The 25374-nt window shown below is 23.8% G+C and overlaps 4 protein-coding genes across 7 annotated transcripts in view; 3 read left to right on the top strand and 1 right to left on the bottom strand.

Annotated features, from left to right (window-relative positions):
- Nucleotides 1–4851: 4851 nt before the first annotated feature.
- On the top strand, nucleotides 4852–6570 carry LOC122711669 (probable U2 small nuclear ribonucleoprotein A'). Of its 3 annotated transcripts, none has more exons than XR_006346145.1 (5): nucleotides 4852–5067; nucleotides 5149–5189; nucleotides 5313–5889; nucleotides 5972–6070; nucleotides 6552–6570. XR_006346145.1 is itself a non-coding variant. In XM_043930669.1 (4 exons), exons 1-4 carry the CDS (start codon nucleotides 4986–4988, stop codon nucleotides 6010–6012), a joined length of 741 nt encoding a protein of 246 aa, XP_043786604.1. In that variant the 5' UTR covers nucleotides 4852–4985; the 3' UTR covers nucleotides 6013–6289. The 3 variants fall into 3 exon arrangements, 1 of the variants encoding a protein (XP_043786604.1); XR_006346144.1 differs by lacking the exon at nucleotides 6552–6570 and adding an exon at nucleotides 6323–6512; XM_043930669.1 differs by lacking the exon at nucleotides 6552–6570 and having other exon boundaries at nucleotides 5972–6289.
- LOC122711670 (NADH dehydrogenase [ubiquinone] 1 beta subcomplex subunit 7) lies at nucleotides 6564–7737 on the top strand. The gene is made up of 3 exons (XM_043930670.1): nucleotides 6564–6740; nucleotides 7259–7427; nucleotides 7552–7737. The coding sequence occupies exons 1-3, from the start codon at nucleotides 6635–6637 to the stop codon at nucleotides 7640–7642; spliced, it is 366 nt and encodes a 121-aa protein (XP_043786605.1). The 5' UTR covers nucleotides 6564–6634; the 3' UTR covers nucleotides 7643–7737.
- A 317-nt stretch (nucleotides 7738–8054) lies between these two features.
- Nucleotides 8055–25374, bottom strand: part of LOC122711742 (elongation of very long chain fatty acids protein AAEL008004-like) — a 29004-nt gene continuing 11684 nt past the window's right edge. The window contains exons 2-5 of the mRNA XM_043930757.1: nucleotides 22170–22510; nucleotides 15698–15835; nucleotides 14259–14501; nucleotides 8055–9953 (exon numbers count right to left, since the gene is read on the bottom strand). Of these exons, the coding sequence (XP_043786692.1) occupies nucleotides 9774–9953; nucleotides 14259–14501; nucleotides 15698–15835; nucleotides 22170–22508 (900 nt within the window). The 5' untranslated portion in view covers nucleotides 22509–22510 and the 3' untranslated portion in view covers nucleotides 8055–9773. The remainder of the gene's footprint in view (nucleotides 9954–14258; nucleotides 14502–15697; nucleotides 15836–22169; nucleotides 22511–25374) is intronic.
- Nucleotides 9916–25374, top strand: part of LOC122711741 (elongation of very long chain fatty acids protein AAEL008004) — a 54994-nt gene continuing 39535 nt past the window's right edge. Inside the window, exon 1 of one of the 2 annotated variants that reach the window (XM_043930751.1) lies at nucleotides 9916–9984. In XM_043930751.1, coding sequence (XP_043786686.1) covers nucleotides 9960–9984 — 25 coding nt within the window. In that variant the 5' untranslated portion in view covers nucleotides 9916–9959. Of the gene's footprint in view, nucleotides 9985–15822; nucleotides 15864–25374 lie in introns of those variants that run through there. The other variant, XM_043930756.1, reaches the window with a different exon arrangement.

The following is a 25374-nucleotide window of genomic DNA, read 5'->3' as shown; positions in this document are numbered from 1 at the left end:
AAATCTTTTATTTATACAAGGTTAATGAATAAATCTCAATTCTATTTAATTATTTTAAAATATTTTAAATATTTTACATTTTCGTATTGTCTTGCGATTATTCCATATATAAAAATATGCTGAAAAAAAAAATAAAAAAAGAATAAAATTGTTTTTTTTTAAATGAACAAAATATTATTCAATATTTTTAATTTTTGTTTTATAAATTTAAATTGTTTTTTGAAATTAAATATTCATTATATATTATTACATAATACTATTTATGTGAATACTATTTGAAATCTCATTTTTGAAATATAATTATAATTATAATTATATTAAATATAATTATTATCTTATCTTTCTTAATTAAAGATTAGATTTTAAAAAAATTGAAAATTTAATAAAAAAAATATCAAATAAATAAATATCAAGTAAAAAGTTAAATAGTGAATTATATATTCACAAATCTATCTGTTTTGCATATATATTTTGTTTTTTTTTCAAATCATAAATTGAATTTTTTCGATGTTTTACACAAATCTATTATAACAATGTAATCCAAAAATAATGATAGATTGTGAGATATTTTATGAGTAAATATTTATTAAAACTAACCTTTTTATATTTTATATTTTAATATGTGTTGAAACAGATTACAATGAAAGCTTAACATGTAAGTTAATAATTTATATAACTTGAAAATGGAACAATGATAAATCAATGCCATGTAAATCATTAATTTAAACTTATTGCTTGAATCGATACCTGAATTGAAACAATATTTTAAAGTTTGTAGTCCGTTTTAACATTTTTATCAAATCATTTCTATCAAATTCTGATCATATTGAGTTAACGACCGATATTTAATATAAAATATAATAACATTTGTACTATGTATATAAGAAGCTTTATTTGAACTACATTCTATCGATAATTGAGATTTTCAGAACAATCTCATCATAGAAATCTAATTCGCTAAAGATTCAACTATACTAACGATTCGCTCAATGAAGTTATACTATTGGTTTCTTCTGCATCATTGCTAGCCATTTTATTCCGCATGCTGACAACTTTAGTCTAAAACTTCCTCTAGTAATTCTAGAGTTTTTGATTTGTATGAAAGATTCTGGATAGATAAATATAATATTATTTTGACATATTACTCAGACCAACCACTTATTTTATAACTTTTTATATAATATTAATTGTTTATAACTATTATTTAGGTATATTATTAAAAAAATATGATCGTAAATATGGAATTTGATGTTTTTTATATCTTTTTTAAATTAAAATTTTCCTTAAACTTTAAATATTCATTTTTTTCTTTTATTAATTCTTTTTACTTTTTATTAATCGAAAAAAATTTTAATTATAACAAATTTATAAATGAAATTTTTTATTCAATAAATTCAAATTGACGAATTAAATCGAAATTTGAAATCATAAATTTTTTTATTGCGCACATTTCGAAAATCGAAATTGTAAATCGAGGTCATTAATAATTAAGTAAAAAATATATGAATATTTTATATGCAATATTAAATATTGATGTAATAGAAAATAATGCTAGAAAAAGAATTTTTCATATTCATCAAAAAGATAATAAGTAAATTATACATAATATACATAATATCAGAATTTTCGATTCTTATTACTATATATAGTATATATCATAAAGTTTATTATACGATTTGTACGCATCGTACAAAATTAATATATTATATTAATATATTTATATATTAGATACTATATTTCACAACGCGACATCATAAATTGATGAATTACATGAATTACATGAATATTTGACAATGCATATATATCAATTTGGCTATCGTTTTTAATAAAAATTAATTTGTTTTCTATTTTCTACTATAATAACATGTTTTTGTGTAATTCATATCATTGCAATATGTCAAATTGATTATTGTTTCCTTTACAGAATATTTATTAAATTGAAATTTGAATATCCAAATATATATATATATAATACTTATAATATAAATTTTAATATTAATATAAAATACTTGGATTTTTAGTCAATTTGGATTAGAAAGATATATATCAAAAAATATATTTTTATTAGGTTATTAGGTTATTTTAAAAATATATTTTTATTAAATTTATTAGGTTAGATTATTATGCATAGATTTGAATATTAATAATTTCTTAGTATTTGAATATTCAATTTTAAATGAAATTCATTATCATAATTTCAACTTGATTTTGAATTTAAATATCTGCAATTGTATATTTTCTTTATTATGTCATGTATTTATATCTATTTATACATTATATTTTTATTTTGTTTTTTATTTTTGATCATTCTTTTATATATTTATATATTTTTTTATACATGATTTCAATTATTTTATGTAAATAATTTGTTACAGGTAAATAATTTAAAACAAACTTTAAAATTGCTTTCTTATAAAAATTAAAAAATATTACTAAATATTTTTCCTACGATTTTTATTAGTAATATACATAATTTATATGTCAAACAATCTTAAATATTCATTTTTCATTCATATGTCAATTATAATATTTTTAAAAAATTTCGTTCTTAAAGATTGTAAAATTAGTTTACAAGTTTGTATCATCTGTTTGAAATATAAGAATAAAAAATATTAAAATTAATATTATTCAAGAAAATCTTATTCAACAAGTTTTTTGAATAATTAATACTTATTTATGAATCTGCACACACTGATCTCATCGATTACTCACTTGTAAGTTATAATATATTTTGATACAAGAAGCAAGAATCACGAAATTTTATGCAATTATAAAATATTATTTTACAAACTTTTAGAATTTTTTAATGATTATTAAAAAAAATGAAATTAAATGTAATATATTTTAATTATAGAAAATTTATATGTATTTCTTTATCGATATTATCATTATAACAAGAGCTGGGCCATAATGTATGTCAGTTCATTAATTAATGATATATTTAACGATTGATGATATAAGATTATATTATATTATATTATATTATTATAATTTATTATATTTAATAAAATTTATATATAGAAATTAAATTTAAAAAATTATTTACTTAACAAATACATTTATTTTATATATGCCGCACTCACATGTGTACAATAACAACGCCATATTGATTATATAATAAAAAAGAAACAAAAGATTCACTAATTCACTACAATAGCGCACCAATTCATATATACCAACAATAATTAAATTTATTTGGTTGGATATTCTGATATATCCTAAAATAAGTTAATTTTAATATTAATATATGGTTATTTACAAGTATTTTTTTTTATTTAAAATTTTATATTTTTTTATCAAAAAATTTTCAAATATAATTTAAATTATTTTTATTTGTCGTATTTTTGATTGATTTAATTCAAAAATTATTAGAATTTTATTATTGAAGAATTACTGAAATTAAAAATGAAATAATAAAAATAGAGAAAGAAATTTAAGCATAAATAAAGATAAAACAAAATAAGTAAAGATAAAACAATAGATGAACAATTTCGTAATAAATGAGTGAAATCGACAACAATTAGATAAAATCTTCGATTCTACAATAAAATGCAAATAAATGACATGTAATGATTTATTGTATGTCCGCATTAGAGAACATATTAATAGAAAACGTATCATATAGTATTCACACTATTACTAACCAGTGTTTTTCTTGTAAATAATAATTATTAGAAAAAAAATGAAAACAAAAGAATTTTTGCAGTTTCTATGATTAACGAAATATCAATTTTCAATATTTTTTTTTGACAAATAAAATAAATAAAAATCAAAATCTTTAATTTTATGGAATTATGCGCCAAGTTCATAACCTACAAAATAATAGGTAATAAAAATAAAAAAAGATAAAGTAAAAATTCTGTATACATAGAACAATGTTTTAACCTCGCATGAACATTCTTGACATAAACTCGTTCCAGTTCATTCATAAACAATTCTTGATATATATTGCATCAATAATATTTATGTTGTAAAAAAAAGATTGAAATTTTTTTGTAAAATATTACTTTTATTTGTAATTAAATTTACTAAAAAACAAAATATATACGACGTAGTATACTTCTTTTTTTATTCTTTTTATATAATTTAAATTAATAAAAATTTAATAATAATATTATAAAAAATATAATAATAATATATAATAAAATAAAAATATAATAAAAATATATAATAATAATATAATAAATATAAAAAATTTTATATTTATATAAAATTTATATAAAATATATTTATATAAAATGAACATCTTAAAATATTTGTACTTTGATACCAAATGTTATATTGAATATACATTTTAATATATATAAATTATATTATTTCAGATAACAAATATAATCAACAAATATACATAAAAAATCAGAAAAAAAATTATTAATTAATTTTTTACTTTAATACAAAATATTTCAATTAATATATAAGTAGTAAGTTTGTTTGTTTTTTATTTATGTTATAATTTTTAATTATTTTTATATAATATATAAATTTTTAAATTATATGTATTTTTAATAAAAGTAAAAAATTAACATAGATGATTTTAATTTTTCTTTTTCTGGACCATCTCTTAAATATTGCAAATAAAAGATGCCGCACAAACAGACAAAAAGAGAAAATAATAAGAAAAGGATAGAGATAAGAATTGACAATTAGCGTTATCTATTGAATGTTAAAAACTTACTTTTAAAAAGATGTTTTCAATATCATTTCAATAGATGGCATCAATTGTTAATTCTTATTTTATCTTATCCTACTTTTAAAAACATGTTTTTGATATTCAAAAGGTGGCGCTGAATTTTTATTCTATCTCTTTTTCTTATTATTTGCTTGGTTTCCCTGAACTGTGTATTGTATAAAGTCAAGTTTACTAATGCTGCATGAAAACGATAGCTCTATAGGGAATCAAATCTTCGAAATAGAATTGATTTAAATAGGTTAACCTTTGTAACAATTTTGTTTACTAGTTATTCTATAAACAATATTATTAAATAATGGTTAAATTAACACCAGATTTAATTCAACAATCCATGCAATATATTAATCCTGTAAAAGATCGGGAATTGGATCTCAGAGGTTTGTATGAATTATATTGAATAAAATATAACCTAAAAATTGTCATTAATTTTTTAATTTTTTTGTAATTTTTTATTGCAGGATATAAAATACCTACAATTGAAAATTTAGGCGCAACTTTGGTTAGTATTTTAGAATAATATTTAACGAATTTTTTTTTATTAATTATATATATTGAATTATTACAATTTATAAAAAAAATTAAATAAAAAATAAATAGAGCATAGTATACAAAAATTTTTCAGGATCAATTTGACACTATTGATTTTTCTGATAATGATATAAGAAAATTAGATGGATTTCCTTTATTAAAAAGGATCAAAACTCTTTTTTTTAATAATAATCGTATTGTCAGAATTGGAGAAGGATTGGAACACTGTATTCCAAATTTGGAAACTCTTATGTTAACTGGAAACATGATTCAAGAACTTGGTGATTTAGAACCACTCACACAATTAAAAAATTTAACTAATCTGTGTTTGCTACAAAATCCAGTTTCCGCAAAGCCTCAATATAGACAATATGTTGTATATAGATTTCCACAATTGAGACTTTTAGATTTCCGAAAAATCAAGATGAAAGAACGTGAAGCTGCAGTTGCATATTTTAGAAGTAAAAGAGGAAAAGAAATGGTTCGTGAAATAGCAAAAAAAGTAAAAACACAAAATTCTGGAACATCTATAGACAAACCATTAACAACTCCAGAAGAACGAAATAAAATTAGGGAAGCTATTACAAATGCTTCTTCCCTTGAAGAAGTGCAGCGTCTTAGTAAATTACTTCAAGCAGGACATATGCCTAGTGAAGATAGATTACAAAATGGTATAATACAAAATAATTAAAATTCATACAATATATTTATTATGTTTTAGATTATGAAAATATTTGATGGTTATTATTATAGGAAATACAATGCCTGAAGCAATGGAAGAAGAAGATGATTGAATTATTTTATATTTTTCAATTTTAAATACAACAAGAAAAATTTTTTCTATTATTATAAGTAAGTATTTGATTATATAAATGAAACTAGATGAAACTTTGATCATAGATGAAACTAAAAAGAGCTTGTTAAGCTAATAAGAAAGTATGTGCTACACAAATACATTAAAAAAAAAATCTTTCAAAAAATAAAATTATTAAATTCCCTAATTGGCCTGAAGCGATTTTTTAAAAATAATATTTATCATATAATTATAAATTTTATATATATTATTATTTATTTTTAATATATATATATATATGTTTATTTCAGTGAGATTTTAATAAACTTCATGATTAAAAAGATAATTGTTTTATGTGTGAATTCCTTTCTCATGTAAAACAATATTATTTTTAATAAATATATAATAAAAACATTGTAAATGTTTTTTATACATATAAGAATTTGTAAACGAATAATTTTTTTAGTAATGTTGTAAAAATAATTAAGAAAATTTATATTTGATATAAATTATTTGTTTATGTTAAATTACATAATATAGTATCACCAGAGGTCAGTATTGTGCGTTATTCGCACTCTCTTGATTCTATGTTATTTTTCCGATTATAATTTTATATTAATAAAATGGGTAATACATTACAAAAAGCGATAAGTTCAGATCCTTTTCCGGATTCGGAAAAACCAACATTTGATCCGATGTTCGGATTTTCCGGACAACGTAAACAAAGAGGCAAGTATTTTAATTGAACCTAACCTTCAATAAGTTTATTTTAGTTATTGATATTTTATATTTTATATGTGCTATGTTTATTTATTACACAATTATGTAAATGATTTAAAATTTGCTTCTATAGTGTTATTAATTTTTTGCTAGCATTTCATTATAATATTATTTTTTGATTCAATATTTTTCTCGTATTATAAATAATCCATTAATGACATAATCATACATTTGAAATTATTATAAGTTAATTTTCATGATTTTTATTAAAGATTTTATTTCATGTTTTTTGAGAACATATAAAATTATGAGTAACAAAAAGTAAAAAATATATTACATATATATAAAACAGTTTTATTTTATTATTATTATTATATAATGCATTCTTATTTAAATATATAATATTATAATATTATATATTATGTATTATAATAGAATATATAATATTAAAAAAAATACATATATTACTTAATTATATATGTCTAATTATACATACAATTATGTCTAGTTATAATGTCACATTACAGTTATGCCTGTATCAGAAGAAGATATGATAGCTGCTAAAATTCCACATGATTTAAGAGATTATTGTGCTCATCTTTATTTAAATTATATCCGGTGTTATATGGAAAAATTCCCTTTTGTAACCCGTTGTGTAACAGAAATACATGATCATCAAAAGTGTGAATATGATGAGTAAGTCTTAATTAAATTACTTATAAGAAATAAAATTAAATTAAATTATAAGAAATATTGCTATTATTTTTATTATTGGTTGATGTTTATTATAAAGAATTTTTAATTATAATTTATGTTACAGTTATATTTTAAGAGGGAAAGAATATGAAAGAGAACGTAGACTTCTCGTTAGAGAACGCAATAGGCAAGAAGCTTTGAAAACAGCAGCTTAGATTTTAGATTTATTCAAAATTGTATACATGTATACATTTAGATTAGATTGTGAAAGAGCAATTAATAAAGAATTTAAGATATAAATTATTAAAAACTATGTAAATATTTTCATTATTATAATAATTCTTATTCATATTTTATATTTTTATATTTAAAATATGTTAAACAGGATTTTTTTTCTTATTTATATTAATTTATATTAATTTTAATAATTTTTTTATAATTTTTGTTTTTAAATTAGAGAAATAATATCGATTATTTCTCTATATAAATAAACTACTATCGAAATTAGTATTATATTTGTTATTAAAATTTTATGTTATAAAAAGAATTTCAAAATTTTTACTTTTCTTTCTCTCTCTATCTCTATTTCGTTAATATTTTATTAATATGATTATATATTAAGGATAGGTTACATTGTGCAAGTAATTCAATATTTATTCATATTACAAAAAAAAAAAAATAATAAAAGAATTACATATTTACAAAATATTATTACGCTTATATTTTATCACGTATATAAATAACTTAGAATGAAGCTTGATCAATCCCTAAAAAAAATAATCACATTGTTAAGAGATAAATTCGTCTTTTTTACCTGTAAATTCGAGATGAGTATATCTGTCATCTCTTTGGAAGGGATGAATTTATGGAAGAATCAATAGGTAGAAAGTATCTCTATTCGACAGATTTCCGGATAAAGGAAAGATATTTGTCAGAGAGGTTGTTCATTAATGTTCCAGCGTTTCGACGTTTTCTTATAAAAAAAATGAAACAAGTGATAATTTTTAATGAGTAGTTTCAAGAAACTTCATTGTGCAGTATTTATATGTTTTTCAAGAAATGTACAAGTGTCAATATTGTCCTTATCAATATCTTTATTGAAATATGTTATCCTTTCAATGCCAATTGTTTTTATTCAACAATATATAATTTTTAGTATTTATTGTATTGTGTCAGAAATACATAAGATTAAAATATAATAATTTCGCGATAATTTGTGAAATAAATATAAAGGTAAATATATCACTTCACTATTTTACTATTTTTTATTTATTTATTCCATATGTTGCAAGTGTGAATATATATTTAAAAATGTGACTTATAATTCATGAAGTTTCTTTAAATACTCACAAATATGTTATAAAAAGTAATAAAAGTAATAACAATAAAATATAATAAAAGAATATAAATACATACAAATTTAAACAGAAGATTGAGCTTGAAAATTCATGAGATGAGCCATTATAATTACATACATTAGAATGTTTATTAAATTAAGTATTTTTTTTCAAACGAATTAATCTTTTTCTTTTTCTTCTGAAAGATAGATAAAAAAATTCATTTGTACATATATTTATTGTAAAACAAATAGCTCAAAACAAGTAGTATATTAAATAAAACTGTGATGCTTACTAAAACTAATTATATATTTACAGTAAATCTTAATTATAAATCCGACGATAAGTAAAAAGTGCATTAAAGTAAATTAACGACTAAGTAAGACCGATCGATGTATCGAATTATATATATATATATATTTTTAAATTTTCATATACTACTTTTTCATATGAATATGTATTATAAAACGAATTAAACTTGATTGTTTTTAGTGAAAACTTTAATTCATTCTTTTTAACAAAAATATAAATTTCAATGATAACCTTGAATACATAATCGGTCAAAATTTTCTTAAAAATAAGTGCTTTGAAAGCCCTGGTCTGAGCTTTTTGCGAGACCTGAGATATCCTGCGGAGGATATAAAATAATATATAAAATATATAATCTTCTTCCATACGGAAGGAATCTATAAACTCTACTCCGATCGAATAATCACTTCGATCTTTCAAATGGTCGAATTCATGAATCGATCTTTCTTAAATATTTTCTTATATTTTTTTTTATATTATTTATATTATATTTATTTATATTCTTTTGCAAAAAAATACGAAATTTTTTTTTATATTTTTTGAGGATACGAAATTTTAATAATAATTAAATAATAATTTACAAAAATTTGAAATTTTTTTTTATAATCGATTCGTGATAATCGAACATATATGCGTGATCAAAAGATCGATGTGTTGAAATGTATCGGAGGTAAATTTGGGATAATAATGTCCATCGTGTTTAATCGTTCTTCAGTTCCTTCATCGTTCTGTCGTTATTGTACGCTCGTCGATAAAAATCTGAGAAAAGGATGAAGAAGATTGTTGAATGAAGCAGTAAAAGTGCCGCTACTAATTTTGGATAACCGCAATCGAATACCAAAGCTTGGGTGCTATGTACGAACACCAGAAAGAATTGTACCTGTAAATGAAAAAAGGATACATATATAAGGGTGAGTCGAATTATATATTCTTTTTTCCTGAAAATTTATTGATATCATTTAAAAATACAATAATGTTTGCTTAAATTCCAATTGAAATTTCTTGCCTAAATTTCAATGATTCAGTTTTATCATTATTTTATGCCAGGTATAGGATAAGATATAGGATAAGGATTAGATATAGGATAAAACAGCGATAGTGAGAGTAAGAAAAAAGAATAGAAATATATAAGAGAATAAGAAAAAAGAAAGAAATAATATATTTTCAAATAAATGGCATCGAAATATTTAATTACAAAATTGCATTGCTATAATTTTTATTTTATTTTTTTAATAATTCAATGTTTTTAATAATTCAACATATTGGAATTTAATTATTTAGAATTTTTCACAATCTAAATTATATATGACAACAATAAATTGAATAACTGAATGATATATGATTTATTATCGTAATAATAACACAAGAATAATCAGCTATATGATCGGATAAAATTTTAGTTCATATAATTATATATATCATAAAATTTTTGTTCATATAAGTTATAATTAAGGGATAAATTATAATTAACTACTAAAATTTTATTTATATTTAAATAGAATTTTATATATACTTAAATAGAATTTGTATAAAAGTTATTCATTTGTATAAATATTTCATTTATATCTACAATATTTGTTCGATCTAACCTCAAAATTGCCATCTTCGATTCAAGTTTACTATCTTTTCAATGTTGATATAGAAACTTTATGCATATTCAATACAAATTTTCTGATTTCGATTTTATTAAAAATATTTTCGAATTGATAGAAATAAATTAATTTTTTTATTAATTTATAATAAAAAGGTATTTTAAATTATCTTTTACCTTTTTATCTTTTATAGTATAAAATAACAATTATGTTTCCTACTCGCATATATCACTTGAAACGTTCTGTACAAATTAAAATTCGAAAAAAATATAAAAATAATTTAGGTATAAAATTGTTCTGCATCAGAAAAATGAATGAATAGTTTTTCTAACCTCACGATTTATTCGAAACGAATTGAATGGTTGCGGAATATCCTGGAAAAGAATCGACGAAGATAACCTCAAATGTAAATGAAGTAGGGAGAGTCACTTGCATTGTATGGGAAAGGACAACACGAGTTTTCCTTATGTATTTTATGCCGATGTACGAGAAATTAATGAATCTTACGAGTTAAATAAGATACGCTTTGCTAGGTGAGGCTTCATAGTCATATTATCGTTTCACTGTAACACAAAGCCTAACTGCAATACTGTTCTGGTAGAGGACACTATACGATATATTGGAATGCCAAATTACGCCATCGCGACCGAGTCCAAAGCAAGTCAACCTGTAATTGCCCAACGTTTGTACTTTTCACTTTCCTTCGTTCCTACCATGTGTTTGTGAGAAATTTTGTTTATCGACTTGTACGAGTAGCCAACAATGATTCAGGATTTCGCGAAAATATTGTTATTGTCGATATTGACTCCACGCCGAATATAGTTGAGATACATCTTTATAGAAAGTAGCTTAAAATTGAAAATATTCTATATGTAAATAAAAATCTTGTGACAATTGGACAATTTAATTTTTTTAAATGATTTATTGTAGTTATGACTATTACTGATATATTGTATATTGTTTCTGTGAAAAATATTGTAGATATTTGTATATATTTAATTATTTCTTTCTTGATAAATTTTCTTTAATAAAATCTAAGAGAAAGATTTAACTTAGATTTCCATTTATTGGATTATTATCTTCTGAAGAACAAAGATTATTATTTTGATTACTAATAGCTATTTAATGATTTTTGTTGTAAGATGTTGGATAGATTGAAAGATGGAAGTAGTTGAAAGGGACAATTAATCAAAAAGTTTTACTGTATTTTCGATTTTGAAGTTACAAATTGATTAAAAAAAATTATGAAAATATACGTTAACATTAACTGAAATGTTAAAATATCAAGAGATGATAATCATTAATAAAAAAATTCTTTTCATTGACTTTCATTAGTAAAAGATTAAAAGTTTAAGTTTCATTTAAATATAATTATTAATAAAAAAATTCTTGAATTTTTCATTGATTTTCATTAATAAGAAATTAAATCATTTAATTTTCAATGAATCAATGTTTAATAAACGAAGATTATTAATATTCATTTCTTTTAAATGCTATTTTTTGTAATAGTTTTTTTATTACTTTTTTCTCCCATTTTTGAAAGAATGTGTAAATTTAAAGAATATATAAATTGTTTTTTTTTTGAGATATGTAAATTGTATTAATATTGACACATGTGTATGAGATGTTGTTAATCAGTGAAATCTGAACACCAATGCTGAAATGGCGCGCATATGCAAACATTATAGTCGATGTGTCGTGGTTCCGTTCACTTTCATCAAATGCAGATTATTATCTAGCCCAACTGCAACATGCACGTTGTGCAAGAAGAAGGTATCGCGAATTTCATTCTAAAATATATTTGACGCTATTGGACATTTAAGTATTGCGCGATTTAATCATTTGTGCTCAGGGATTGGAACTACGTGCCAATCCTAAATCTGATTTCGAAGATTAAGAAATCATTAATCTCTATCTAAAAAAATATTTATTATTATTTTTATTATTATTATTTATTATTTCTTTTCCTTCTCTGTTTATTCTTTTATTTTTTATTTATTATTAACTAGAAATTTCATGTCTTTTTAAACAGTATTTTCTAACCTCTTCTGAATTCTAAAAAAGTCATTGCCTATAATTGATAATTGATAGTGATCTCTTTAAAACTATGGACGAGATATTTTGTAATTAAAAACATTATCGTTTGTATGATATAACACGAATAATCTGAATATTATTCATCGAATTGAAACATGAATTTATTCAAGAAATTTTTGAAAAATATCGTTTCACAAATGGATATTATTATTATATTAATAATAAAAATTATTTTTGGATAGCCATTTGTAATGCATTTGTAAAAAATATTTTTCAAAGCAAATCTCAAAAATTTTTCTCTTAAATATATTCGTGTTTTAAGGATAAGATTAATATCTTCGCAAGATCTCATCTGTATTGTATAAACTATATTAGTTGCCTTAGAATATCTTGCTTATGGTTAAGAAACATTTATCTTTCTTGTGCCTTACGACCATTTTTTAGAGGTTAGGAACGTATCGTAAAAAATATAGTTGTATTGATATTGATTGTGTTTCTTTTTTCTTGCAATGTATTTTCGAATTTATTTTTATATATCTTTATGAATCTCTTGCTAAAGCTAAATGAACTTAGTCAAAATGATATCGATTCTATTATTCAAAAGATAAAGTGTATATCATTTTTTTTTCTTGGATATTTGAAATATATTGATATTTCTAAGCATGTGAGATGCATTGCTTTTTGTATTGCAGATCGAAGTGTAAATGATTGCATCTGCAGATGCACATCTCTTAAAAATGATGAAGAAAATTTTGCAACTTGCAATTTATTGGTGAACGTGAGACTAAATACCATTCATTTTGACGTAATAAAATCCTTTCTCTTTTTTTTTTCTTCTCTATTGCCTGTATTTACTTGTATCAATGTAATATCTATGATGTTACCACATAAATATTATCTTAATAATATATTACTTTAGTTCTTCTATTTTAGTTTTTGTGAAAAAATAAAAGTATTTTATTTCTTAACTTGAAAACAATAATTGAAAATAACATTTCTTCCCCATAAAACAAGAATTCATTAATATTTTTATTTCGATCGAATAAAGAAATCTTGTTTCTCTTAAATACATATTGTTTCGAAACATGATTTTGTATCTATTTATCAAAAGAATTTTTTTATTTGCTTAGATCAATTGTTGTTAAACTTCATCAATTCCAAAACTTTTATATCCTCTGTATTTTACATATAGACATTTAACTATTGATTTTCTTTAAAATTTACTTAAATTGTGAGAATAATAATCTAAAACGTGTCAATATATTTTAGAATACTTTTAAAAGATCGATTCTAGAAGCCAAGAGAACATGACATGTTATTTCGATTATTTGCTCAAATTTGACTTGATTCTTTGATGGCACATACCCAACACTACTGCCACATTTTCAAATAACAAGTGACAGATCATTTTTTAAAATTGATATAATGATAAATTATTAAAAATTATTGAATTATTTTTAATGTTGATATAGATATTTAAAAATATTCATAAACTTATTAACAAGATAGAATTATGAAAAAATGCCACGTTTCTTTGTTTAAAATGATATACCTACCAATTGTACGGTAGTGAGATGTTTCTTCCACCATAAGTATTTTTGATATTCCGGTCCCATAGCAGATACCATGTAGTAAAGGTACATTATTACATGCACCGCGTTATTTATAAGGTTTCCCAAAGTACCATGTCCCCCAGGAATGAATTTTACGCAGATCCATGTCTCCAGAGGAGTCAGTGAGTGATGATACAGATGCAAAAATGTCACCTGGCTCTCCTTCTTGCGCAAAACGAAAAATATCTGAAAATTTGTGGAATAGATTAAAAAAAATGATGAAATTAATACCAATGGGCAATTTTTCTATTATTAATAAAATAAGTTTATTTTTTACTTTCATTATTAATATCGAATTATTATTATTTTTATTATCAATATTATAATTTTCATTATTAAGAAAATGAAAAGACTTATTATTCTCATTGTTTATTATTAATTTAAATGATTATTAATTGAAATAACAATTCATTAAATGTAACGAATAATAAATAATAATGAAAATAATAAAACTACTTATTAGCTATTATATGAATGATGAAAATTATTATGAAATTAGCATGAAATTTTCATTAAAAATAATGAAGTTCATTTTTTACAAAAAAAAAAAAAAATAAAAAGCATTTGATTAATTTGATTACAATCTCTATTTTACTCAGTCTAAGATCTTTGTTTCGCAAGAAAAATCATAACAAGCTTAAATACGAAGATTTTATCATGGACAAAATAGTTTCTCTCTCGCGACACACTTGTTTTCGATTCGTAAAAGATCGGTAAAAACAGTGTTCTGTATCATAATAATAGGCTGTAACGAGGCAGATACCATTTCTGCCTCAGTGATCGATTTCTATGACGAAAGAAATTCGGGAAATAACTCTATACAATTGTCTGGCATCGAAAATGTTTTGATCAGAGATGGATTGAAATTACATTTTTAGATTTTTAAAACTAATTAAATTTAAAACTAGTTTTTTTTTTTTTTAGAATCACAAAGTTAGATTTGAAATCAATCGATAATAAGTATTCTTTTGGCTTGTGAAAATTAGATTATTACGAGATAGTAATCAGAATTCGAATTTTATATTTATATTTTTATTTTATATTTATATTTATATTTTTTGAAAGCTTTAAGATATTGACTTATAGAAATTTTCAAATTCAGATTCAGTGATTAGCAATAATTTTTTTTTTTTTTGCTTGTAAGAAATTAAGATTTGAAAAAAAATTTCTCGAATTTTTTCAACTTAAGTTTATAATTAGTCGATTAACGACAACAATAATTTTACATAATACATAGTTCAACAGTATGTTTTTTTGACTTGCAAATTAAAATTAACATTGAAGAATTCGAAAGATTCGATTTCGATTATTTATTCCTATTTTTTGATCGATTCCATCTAATTCCATGTTTTTGATATTAACAATTCAATTCTTTTACGTACCGTGTCAGCGAATTCCGTGAATTTGCTGATGAAGTACCACCAACATAAATTAGCCATTCGTAGCGCGGACGGATTATGAGAGTAATCGACTGGTTGACACTTGTAACTGTAGTCTAATAACCAACCGGACATCAAGTGCTGTAAAACGCAGAAGTTCAAGGTTAAGGTATTGTTTTCTAGGTTTAATGATAATTATATAATTATGTAAGCAATGTGAACGAGTTTAATAACCTAACCTCATTAATATTTATATTGAAGTGAGACAAAGATTTAGTAGAGGAAAAAATATTGGCTTAGTGTTTAGCAAAGTTGAAATATATAAGATAGATTTTTGAAATAGATAATCTAAATAAGTAAAAATAAATGGGAATATTATTTTGAAATTATAGTATTTCGTTCAAAGAAGAATATTTCAAATAGTTAAAATAAATTTTAATATATTAACGTCATTACTAGTGTAATATATAAATAACGTAATATATAAATAATTCAAGTTATTTTTTAATATCCAAATAATAAAAAATTAAAAATAGTTATAACTAATGCAAACTTAAATTGCTCAGTATATTATATTATTATATATATTATCAATAATTAATTTGCATATGAATTTTTGCATTTGTTTGTTTGTATTTTGGATCTCTTTAAAATATAAAAGTTGGAAAATGTTTATTCGAAATATATTATTATTTCCTCATGTATTGGGAAACTACTTATTAAAATATTATTACACATTGTTTGAAACATTGTTCGTTCTATTTTTTTAAACAATATCATAATCGAAGAAATAAAAATTATCTATTTCAAAAATCTACAGTAATTTAACATCGATTTACGATTAATGAAACGAAATTGCACCATCGATTACTATCGTTTGCACGATACATTTTCACAAATAGCACGTAATGAAAAGTTTATTCTCAATTTTGTAATTTCTCGTTGGTGAAAAAAGTTTTTTTTTTCGACTTGACGCATATTATTGACTCAACGCTTCGATTTCCCAATTACGATTTAATTATTTAAAAATCACCGCTTCCACTAAGAGAATAATAGGATAACTTTCCTTCCAGTTTTATTTTAACGATCATAAGGTGCGTATAGTGTAACTACTTGGCAACGTAATTTTTTTAACGAAATATTTCGAAATGGCTATCCATATACGTATATACATACATATAAACAGGATACACGATATACACAGATACACGAAGTTACTTATTCCTTTCGAAATCAAATTGGAATTTTTCTTTTTTCTGCGACAAGTTTCTATTCAAATCATCACGGAAATAGTTAATTCGAATGAAATTCAGCCCGTAAAAGTATTTAAATAAATCTTTTACGATCATTTATTATTTTGTTAATGTGTTCCAGATTTTTGTCGAATATATGACCATATGAAAATTAGGAAGAATAAAAATGAATTCTTCATTCTGATATATTCTTTTTTCGTAGATTAGAAATTAATATAAATAAATATAAATAAGCAGATATTTTTATAGAAATATCGAATTAATTTATACATGTATAACACGAAAAAAGTTGAAAATCGTTATCGTATAAAACATCGTAATCGCTCGACTTTCTTGATATCCAATTATTTCTTTTTTTTTTTTTTTTTTCAACTCAGCATCGAGAAGGTAATCTAGCAACTTTCTAAGGTGATCCTCGACATCTTTTATAATGTTCTTTCAAGAAGATACGTTCCAGTTTTGTGCTGATTTGGATTGAGATATTGATTACTTATTTATATGTACAGTTTACTATATACATATGTACATATATTTAATGACACTTTGAAGCTTCTCTAATATTGTTTAAGAAATCGATTCTTTACGAAGAATTATTTCATTTGATGGATAATCGTAAAAGTTAATTCACTATGATACTTGAACTAATCATTAATGTGCTATTATGTGTATATATATATATGTATAATTTAATATAGCAATATAGATATACAAAATTATTGATTCAAGCTAATTTATTTATTATAAGTTATTTATTCTATCTAGATTTTCGTAAATTTAATAAACAATCTTTAATTTGATATTTTTTCATATAAAATTTTATTAAAATTTCTAGAATTCATTACTTCACGAATATATTAATATACAGAATATCCTAAAAATTGAGATAATTTCAAGGAATATTTTCCTTTGCAAAAACTTTCGTTTTCGTCTTTGATGACGAATTATTAACAAAAGATACTGACCAATCACAAAGCATGTAATCTAGACGAGTCGCGGCAATAGCGTTAGCTACGTTGCCGACCGAATAAATCCAAATAACATATCTCGTGTTATAACAATGTGTTATAACAAATATTTTTTCAATAATTTTTGATAAGAAATTATATCACGAACAACGAATAAATAAATAAATAAATAATATTTGATACACTTTCTTCGTCGTTTTAGACTCGTGATTGGTGACAATACTTAGCCAACGCTATTATTGGGTAGATTACGTGCTTCGTGATTTTCCAGTGTTTTTTATTAATAAAGCTAGAACGAAAATTTTTGCAAAAAAAAATATTGCTTGAAATTACAATATTTTTTATTTTATTTAATTAAAATAATATTTCATTATAAATAATATTATAATAAATGTCAATATTACAAATAATAATTCTTACATTATAAAAGATATTATTTTGAAAAGAAGAACGATTATTGCAATGATAATTTAATTTTTAGAAAATTTCTCGATTCTCGGTTAACTAAACCGTTTACTTTGTTGTTTTTATTGGATGCATGAATAATGCGCAAAAGTTTCGTGGAAAAATTTCGAAAATACGATGCCTTCCTTTAACAAATCGCCAGCTCGAGTGTAAATCTATTGAGCAATTCGTTTTTGAATCGGATAAACTTTTCCCCTTTTGCAACACCATGTTTCCACGGATATACCTTTCTCACCCCTGTCTTTCATTAGTGTAGTTATCATGAAAATCGATCGTCACGGCTGTTGTCCTCTTTCAAAATTTCTGAGACAAATTAAATGAAATAGAAATTCTATAGTTTCTTTTATTTTATTTTTCGTGCGTTTTTCGAGAAAGAACCAGATAACGGACTAGGCAAACTATCACACTGTTCATCACATTATTGACAGAAGATGGAAAAGATTGTTTGATTGAACAGAAAGAGGTTAGGTTAGTATATCTATACGAAACTGCTATGCTCTCGATTCATTTTTATTTCGAATAATCTTTTTCGTATCACTATTTCAGAAATGCTCTATTTCATTTATACTTTACGAGGGAAATTTGTTATTTATACGAATTCAACGCAATACATTATTGTACAATAACCTGTCCCGTCTTCGATTTGATAGACGAGTTAATTAACAAAAATTGTGTCGGAGAAGGGAACGTTTGGCGCAATGTTTCTTGCTTTTAATCATAGCTCAAACTCTTGATTAATAGCGAACACTTTCGATCAAGAATTTGCTTTATTAATGCATGCGTTGCAATAGAGTGAAAATCGTTTCGGTCTCTTACCGATTCTACCTTACTCGTTAGAAGGCATAAACTTGAGAATGTTTCGCGACGAATGTTATTGTTAAACTGTTCAAATATAGATATACTTTTTATTAAAGAATCATTTGGATCATTTGTTTCGAAATGATGGTAAAAAAAAAAGACGATTGAATACGTTTTTTTATATTTAGATTTATATTTCTTAATCACATTCAACTTGATTCCAAATTGCTATAGATTTGGAAAAACTATCTGGTAAATATCGTAGCAATAATTTTTATCGTGACGTCACATTATGTATTTTTGTATTTGAAATTAAATAAAATCGTATAAGTGATAGAAATTCATAATTCGTAATTAAATTCGTAAAAGTTCTTTCATTCTTCGTTTCGTCAAACAGACAAGAAAATTTTCTTAAATTTAAATATGCGATTTAAATATGCGAGTTTAACGTTTCATAACCTAGCATCATCTTTTTCTCCATCGCAATAAATTTCATCTGTCCTTCGATTTTTTTTTTTACTTCGATCCAATGTACGAAATCACTTCTCTCACAAGGCCAGAGATCCAAAATTGTGATGAAAACATAACGGTTAAGGATTTCGATCGAAATTGAGGTGTAAAACGAACGAATCCGGTGTGAATGACCGACGTGTTTCAAAGGACGCGTGGTTTCTCGAGTCATCTTGATCACGAGGTATATCTGATTCCGTGGACTTTGCTCTGGTGAGATTCGATAGAGGGCGCTTGCGAAACGCGACATTCCAACTTACACTCGATTAAGAAACTCTCTGTGCACGTTGAGTGAGCTCAACTGATTATTAATTTTGGATTTATGGATTTTTATGAAAGTTTGTGCAGGCATGTAATAAATGTGTACGTGCAAAGTAGAAAGGAGGACAGATTCATTTTGATTTTTGAATTATTACTATAATGTAACTCGTATAATGAGTTGGAAAATAGTCGATGAAAAGATTTGATATAGATTTGTTTTTTTTTCCTTATCTAATATACAATGGAATAGAAAGAATGGAAGAGTTTAGAAAAATTTCAGTATTCTTTGAATTTTCTTGAAATATTTTGAAGTTTCTTGAAATATAAGCTTGCAAATGTAAATTTTAGATTCATGTTTTTGTCTAAATATATGAAATTTAAATTTTAATGTATTATAAAAATATTTTCAAAACTCAAAGAGATCTTTTGAAAATAAAATTATTCTATACCAAATCATTCAAATGAAATGATAAATAATTTCGTTGGATGTCAAAATATACAGCTTTTCATCGTGGTCCAATAAATCCAAATACACTTAAGTATTTCCCAAAAGTATTTTGATATTTATGTAATTTTAAACAGTTTAATTTTAAAATTATTTTTCATTATCATTACTTTTTTTAACAATTTATCATCAGTTTTTCGTTTTAGTTTCGATGAAATAAAATTTTAAACACTTCCAATTAATATTACAGAATAAACTCAAAATACACTTTTCCACATTTAATACATCGTAAAAATTGAAGAAATATTTTACTCGTGTCTGGATATTTTTCTCAGCAACTAGAACATTAATGTTAAACAGTAGCAGCTATTGTGATCGTTTATCGACGAAAAAGACCATTCGAATCACCGGCTACATGGCTGTGCAAGTGCTAATGGCTAAGCGCTTTCACTGTTACACTTCGAACTGACTCGTGACTTAACAAAATCCGACTGGTATTTTCATTCGACCCACTTGTATTCGTGATCTTCTTCGGAGAGAGGCGAAGAAGCATCTAATGCACATTCTCATACGTCTTTTGAATACCTTTGATGCATCAGATTAGCGTTTTAAAGAAAGCCTATTGAGTTCCGAAACGTTCTCGAACCTTCTAGCAAATTTAATTTAATTTTTATTTTTAAATGTATTTTTATTTTATACTTTTTCATGAAATATATTAATGATAATAGTTATGATAAAATAGGTTATGATAAAATAGACAAAATAATAGTTTTGGAGATGATGAATCATTTTTTTCAAAATTAAATTGTGACTGTGTAATTAATGGATAAAGTTTAATAGTTTTTTGTTTACAATATAATGCATTCAATGGACTTATACACAATGTTCAATATAAAATTACTATATGATTTTATTTATATTTAATTTAATATATTAGATATATCTTTGATCTGATTGTAATTCCTTCTTATTTGGTTTCAATTATCATATTTTTAAAAGTTAGATTAACAGACTAGATAATATTTAAAGAATTTTAGGTTAGAAATCAATAGAAATGATTTAAATTGATCTGCTCTAGATTCCATAAAATAGTAGTGTAATATATTTAATTTGTATTTATAAAAAAGTACTTGACTTTTGCTTATCATTTATAATTGTTATAACATAGTGTAAGGATTCTAATGAAATTCTAGCAATTTCTAAATAAGGAATTCAAAGAGGTAGCCGCATTAGGAAAAATATTTTGATGCCTTTAAGTCTCTCTTTTCGCTTTAGATGATGAAATCTGTTTTACATTCCTACTAGTTTTGTGATCATGTGTACCATTGCGTGCTTTAATCAACATCAGATTTTAATGAATCTTGAAGAAAAAAGAACTCGTGAACTATTTCCTAAATACATCTATCCAAATAAATTCTAACTCTTTACAAATCCAACGTGTTAAAAAAATACTTGCAAAATAAATTTGAAATTTAAATAAACTACTTTACACGAAATTCTCCACACTTAATTCTCCTTACTTAAAAGAGAATAATTCTTGTGATTTTAAACAATTCATTCCAATATGGAAATATTTGTTCACATTTATTATACATTTTATTTCACAATATATTATAAAAAAAAAAAAATATTCAAAAATCAATTTGCACTATACAACAATCTCTTTCACCTTTCGACAAATCAATTAAACAAAATTACCTAAACAATTCAATTGATTAATTGATCAATATTTCTCCAAAATATCTGTTTCTCTATCACTCGATCCCAACATTTCTTACCTCGTAGAGCATCCCCAACGAGAAGATCACTTGGAACGCATTATACGCGACCAAGGTCCCCCTCAGCTTGAACGGTTTCCTATTCGCCATCACGCGTGGACCCAGTATCGTCACTCCATACAAATAGAGAAGGACGATGAGAAATGTTGGTATCGGCGAGTCCATCAAGGGCCAGTCACTGACCCGTGGATCGGAAACCGTTGTAAGGATTTCCGTGTACTGGTCCAACGCCATCTTGACCAGCCCTTGGGCGCCCACGAACGTTCGATTCGTATCCGCCATCTCGATTCTCGATTCCAATTCCCTCTCCACCACCAACTCCGCTGCCGCCGACGCCATTTCTGAAAACAAGATCGGGCAGGTGTTAAAGTACATCACATGATAAAGTATCGAAGATTTCAGTATTCGTTGTATCGAAGTTAGTTTTTTAAAATTGATTAGAGAGGACAAAGAGACAAGTGTTATTTCTAAGGATGGTGGCCTTTTTCTATTTCTATTTCTGTATTCTTAAATTTTGTAATTATTGTGATTTTCATCTCTCTTGGTATTTTCCTCCTCTTAATCAGAATGTGAAAAATTTTGTAATAAACCTAAGAGTGGTTTTATAAATTTAATGTATTGGCTTTAAAATGGCAATTTATTGTATGCTCTAGGTGGCTCTCACTTCGTTTAATTATAAATATTTAATCTAACCTAACCTTAATAATCGGTATATCAATTTTTATATTTGTTATTTGATCCGTGGAATTTATTTTCACAAACGATTTTTATCACAATAAATATGATTTTTAATACAATAAATTCAACTAAAATTTAATTCGATGTTTAATATAATTTTTTTTATTTATAATTTAAAATTATTAAAATTAATTTATAATTAATTTTATATATGTATATATGTGTTTTATCAAAGATAGATTTATACGTAATTATAAAGTTGTTGAAAAAAAGAAACTCGTATTTCAAGAAAAACAATTGTGAAACACAGAGCATTGAAAGTAAAACGCGACAGGTCAAAAGATCGTCATCCTTGTATTGTCTATAATAGCAATGTCTGATTAAGAAACTGCCCATTCTTCCTCCTTAGAATCGCGTTTATTTTTTATTTATTCTCTTGACACTGAGTGATTAATCAACTGTCAGAGAATGCAACGTGGTTACGATTGATAATATATTGCAACAGGGTTTGATGACTGACAATGAGTCTGTTTCTCTTCTGAATCATTATCATCATCATCATCATTATCATTATCATTATCATCGTGTTTCACTTCCATCTCGATTTTCTTCTTCGGTGTCGAGCAATATTAATTTTTATTGACTTTTACAATCTCTTGGAATTTCTATCGAATATATCTCATCATTCGTAATAAAATAATGCTGATATTGAAAATGTTATTTTTGCATTTGCAGATTCTTTAAGATGTTAATTAAGTAGATTTTTGTGATATATATCATATATATAAAACTATTGGATTTAATTTATTGTTATTATCTAATAAATATAAAAAATTATTCATCTCCATTTTATTATAATTTTTCACATTTTCATAAGAAGTTGTGCAAGCATTCTTATGAGCTTGTATGAATTTAATATTGCCGTAATATCATTCGTAACCCGTTTTTAGCTCTCCGATCTACAAAAAAGTTGACCTCCATTTTTCTTAATTACAATGAATTCGAATTTACTCCATATCGATAGAATGTGTAGAAAATAAATAAATAAATATATTATTTTTGTCTCTTCAATCAATATACTTTGTTTTGTTTTCAAGACTATTATATCGAATACAATAATGTTTTTGTCATTTAATTTATTTGAAATCGAATTACTTGAACAATGATAAGTAAAATTAATTAAATTAATTCACTTAGCTCAATAGATAATATAATTTAAAAATCACATTGATATTAACAATATAATTTATTAATAAACAAATTGTAACAATTTTATGTAATATTACACGTTCGAAACGTCTAATCGTATTGCATAATTGTGATGAGAATGATGGAACGATAATGATGTTACTTATGAATAATAATATTTTCCAATGAATGAGAAATTGGATAATTAGAATTAATTGAATATCCAAGCTGTCTGGACGTCATTTAACTTTCGCTGTTCGAGATTCATTCACGATTGCTCGAGTTACTTGAGAATGTAAAAGATATATCGTTTTTATTATTATTATTATTATTTCTACAACTGCAAAATATTTCTTTATTTTGCGCTATCGCGATATTATATTCGTAACATTGAAGAAGATAATTTAACGAAAGAATTTTGTGGGACGTGGCTAATTTGAGTTCTACTTAATATGAAAGCGAAATATGAAAGCTTGAAAGTAGACAAAGTAGATAGATGGTAAAACTGAAACAAAAAAAAAAAAAAAAAATATTTATGCGTTCGAAACCAGTTCGAACATGTTCCATTATTATAGAATGTATTTAATTTATTTTATTTTAGTTTAAGTGTTTAGGTTAATAGTCGTAATTTTTTTTAATACATAATTATTGTTGTAAATAAATACTTGATTTAATCCTCTAAATTTTTATATAATTGTCTTCTTTTGAACTTAGTTAATTAGCTGATAATATATTGTACATGCTATATATTGTACGCACTAGCTACAATATAATATATATTCGAATATTCTCTTTCAAAACAAACACAAAAACGTTATTAAATATTTAAAATTTAAAGTACTTTTTTTTTTATTAGATCAACTATAGAAAAACTATAATTTTTAATAATTAATTTATGGGAATGGGAATGTCAATTGATTTTTTAAAATATTTCTTAAAAAATTCTGACAAAGCGTTATTATTATTATTTTTAAATTTTTTATGTTTAAATTTTCGCAATATTTTCGTGCTTGAAAACATTTCAATTATTTCTCGTCCTCTAAAATTTTCATCGATAAATATTTTATACGATCGAGAAAACAGGTTAACAGGCAACTATGACCAGCTTCAATTTTTTTCTCGCTCGAAATTGCATCACGCGAATTTCGTTATTGTACAAAAATCGAGTAACGTGGTGTTCGAGAAAATGGTATCGGCCCAATTGTTGTGAATGGCTTTTTGATCCAGTTATTCGACCAGCGCGCCATATATAACGAGATTCAAGAATGCGGTTTCGTGCATTCGACGCGTTAAACGATTTCGTGTGATAAATGATACGAAGAATCGATCCAAAATGTTT

This window comes from Apis laboriosa, unplaced genomic scaffold (genome assembly GCF_014066325.1).
Source record: "Apis laboriosa isolate Shangri-la unplaced genomic scaffold, ASM1406632v1 scaffold17_cov146, whole genome shotgun sequence".
Classification (NCBI taxonomy): Eukaryota; Metazoa; Arthropoda; class Insecta; order Hymenoptera; family Apidae; genus Apis; species Apis laboriosa.
Note: the sequence above shows the minus strand (reverse complement) of the source record. Positions and strands in the feature narration are given on the sequence as shown.

What these genes read in the sequence shown, in the direction of transcription:
- LOC122711669 (XM_043930669.1), top strand. Translation starts at nt 4,986, where the DNA reads ATGGTTAAATTAACACCAGATTTAATTCAACAATCCATGCAATATATT. An exon ending in AAAATTTAGGCGCAACTTTG is followed by an intron (nt 5,190 to 5,312) that starts GTTAGTATTTTA and finishes AAAATTTTTCAG; the next exon opens with GATCAATTTGACACTATTGA. An exon ending in TGAAGATAGATTACAAAATG is followed by an intron (nt 5,890 to 5,971) that starts GTATAATACAAA and finishes TTATTATTATAG; the next exon opens with GAAATACAATGCCTGAAGCA.
- LOC122711670 (XM_043930670.1), top strand. Translation starts at nt 6,635, where the DNA reads ATGGGTAATACATTACAAAAAGCGATAAGTTCAGATCCTTTTCCGGAT. An exon ending in CGGACAACGTAAACAAAGAG is followed by an intron (nt 6,741 to 7,258) that starts GCAAGTATTTTA and finishes GTCACATTACAG; the next exon opens with TTATGCCTGTATCAGAAGAA. An exon ending in CAAAAGTGTGAATATGATGA is followed by an intron (nt 7,428 to 7,551) that starts GTAAGTCTTAAT and finishes TTTATGTTACAG; the next exon opens with TTATATTTTAAGAGGGAAAG.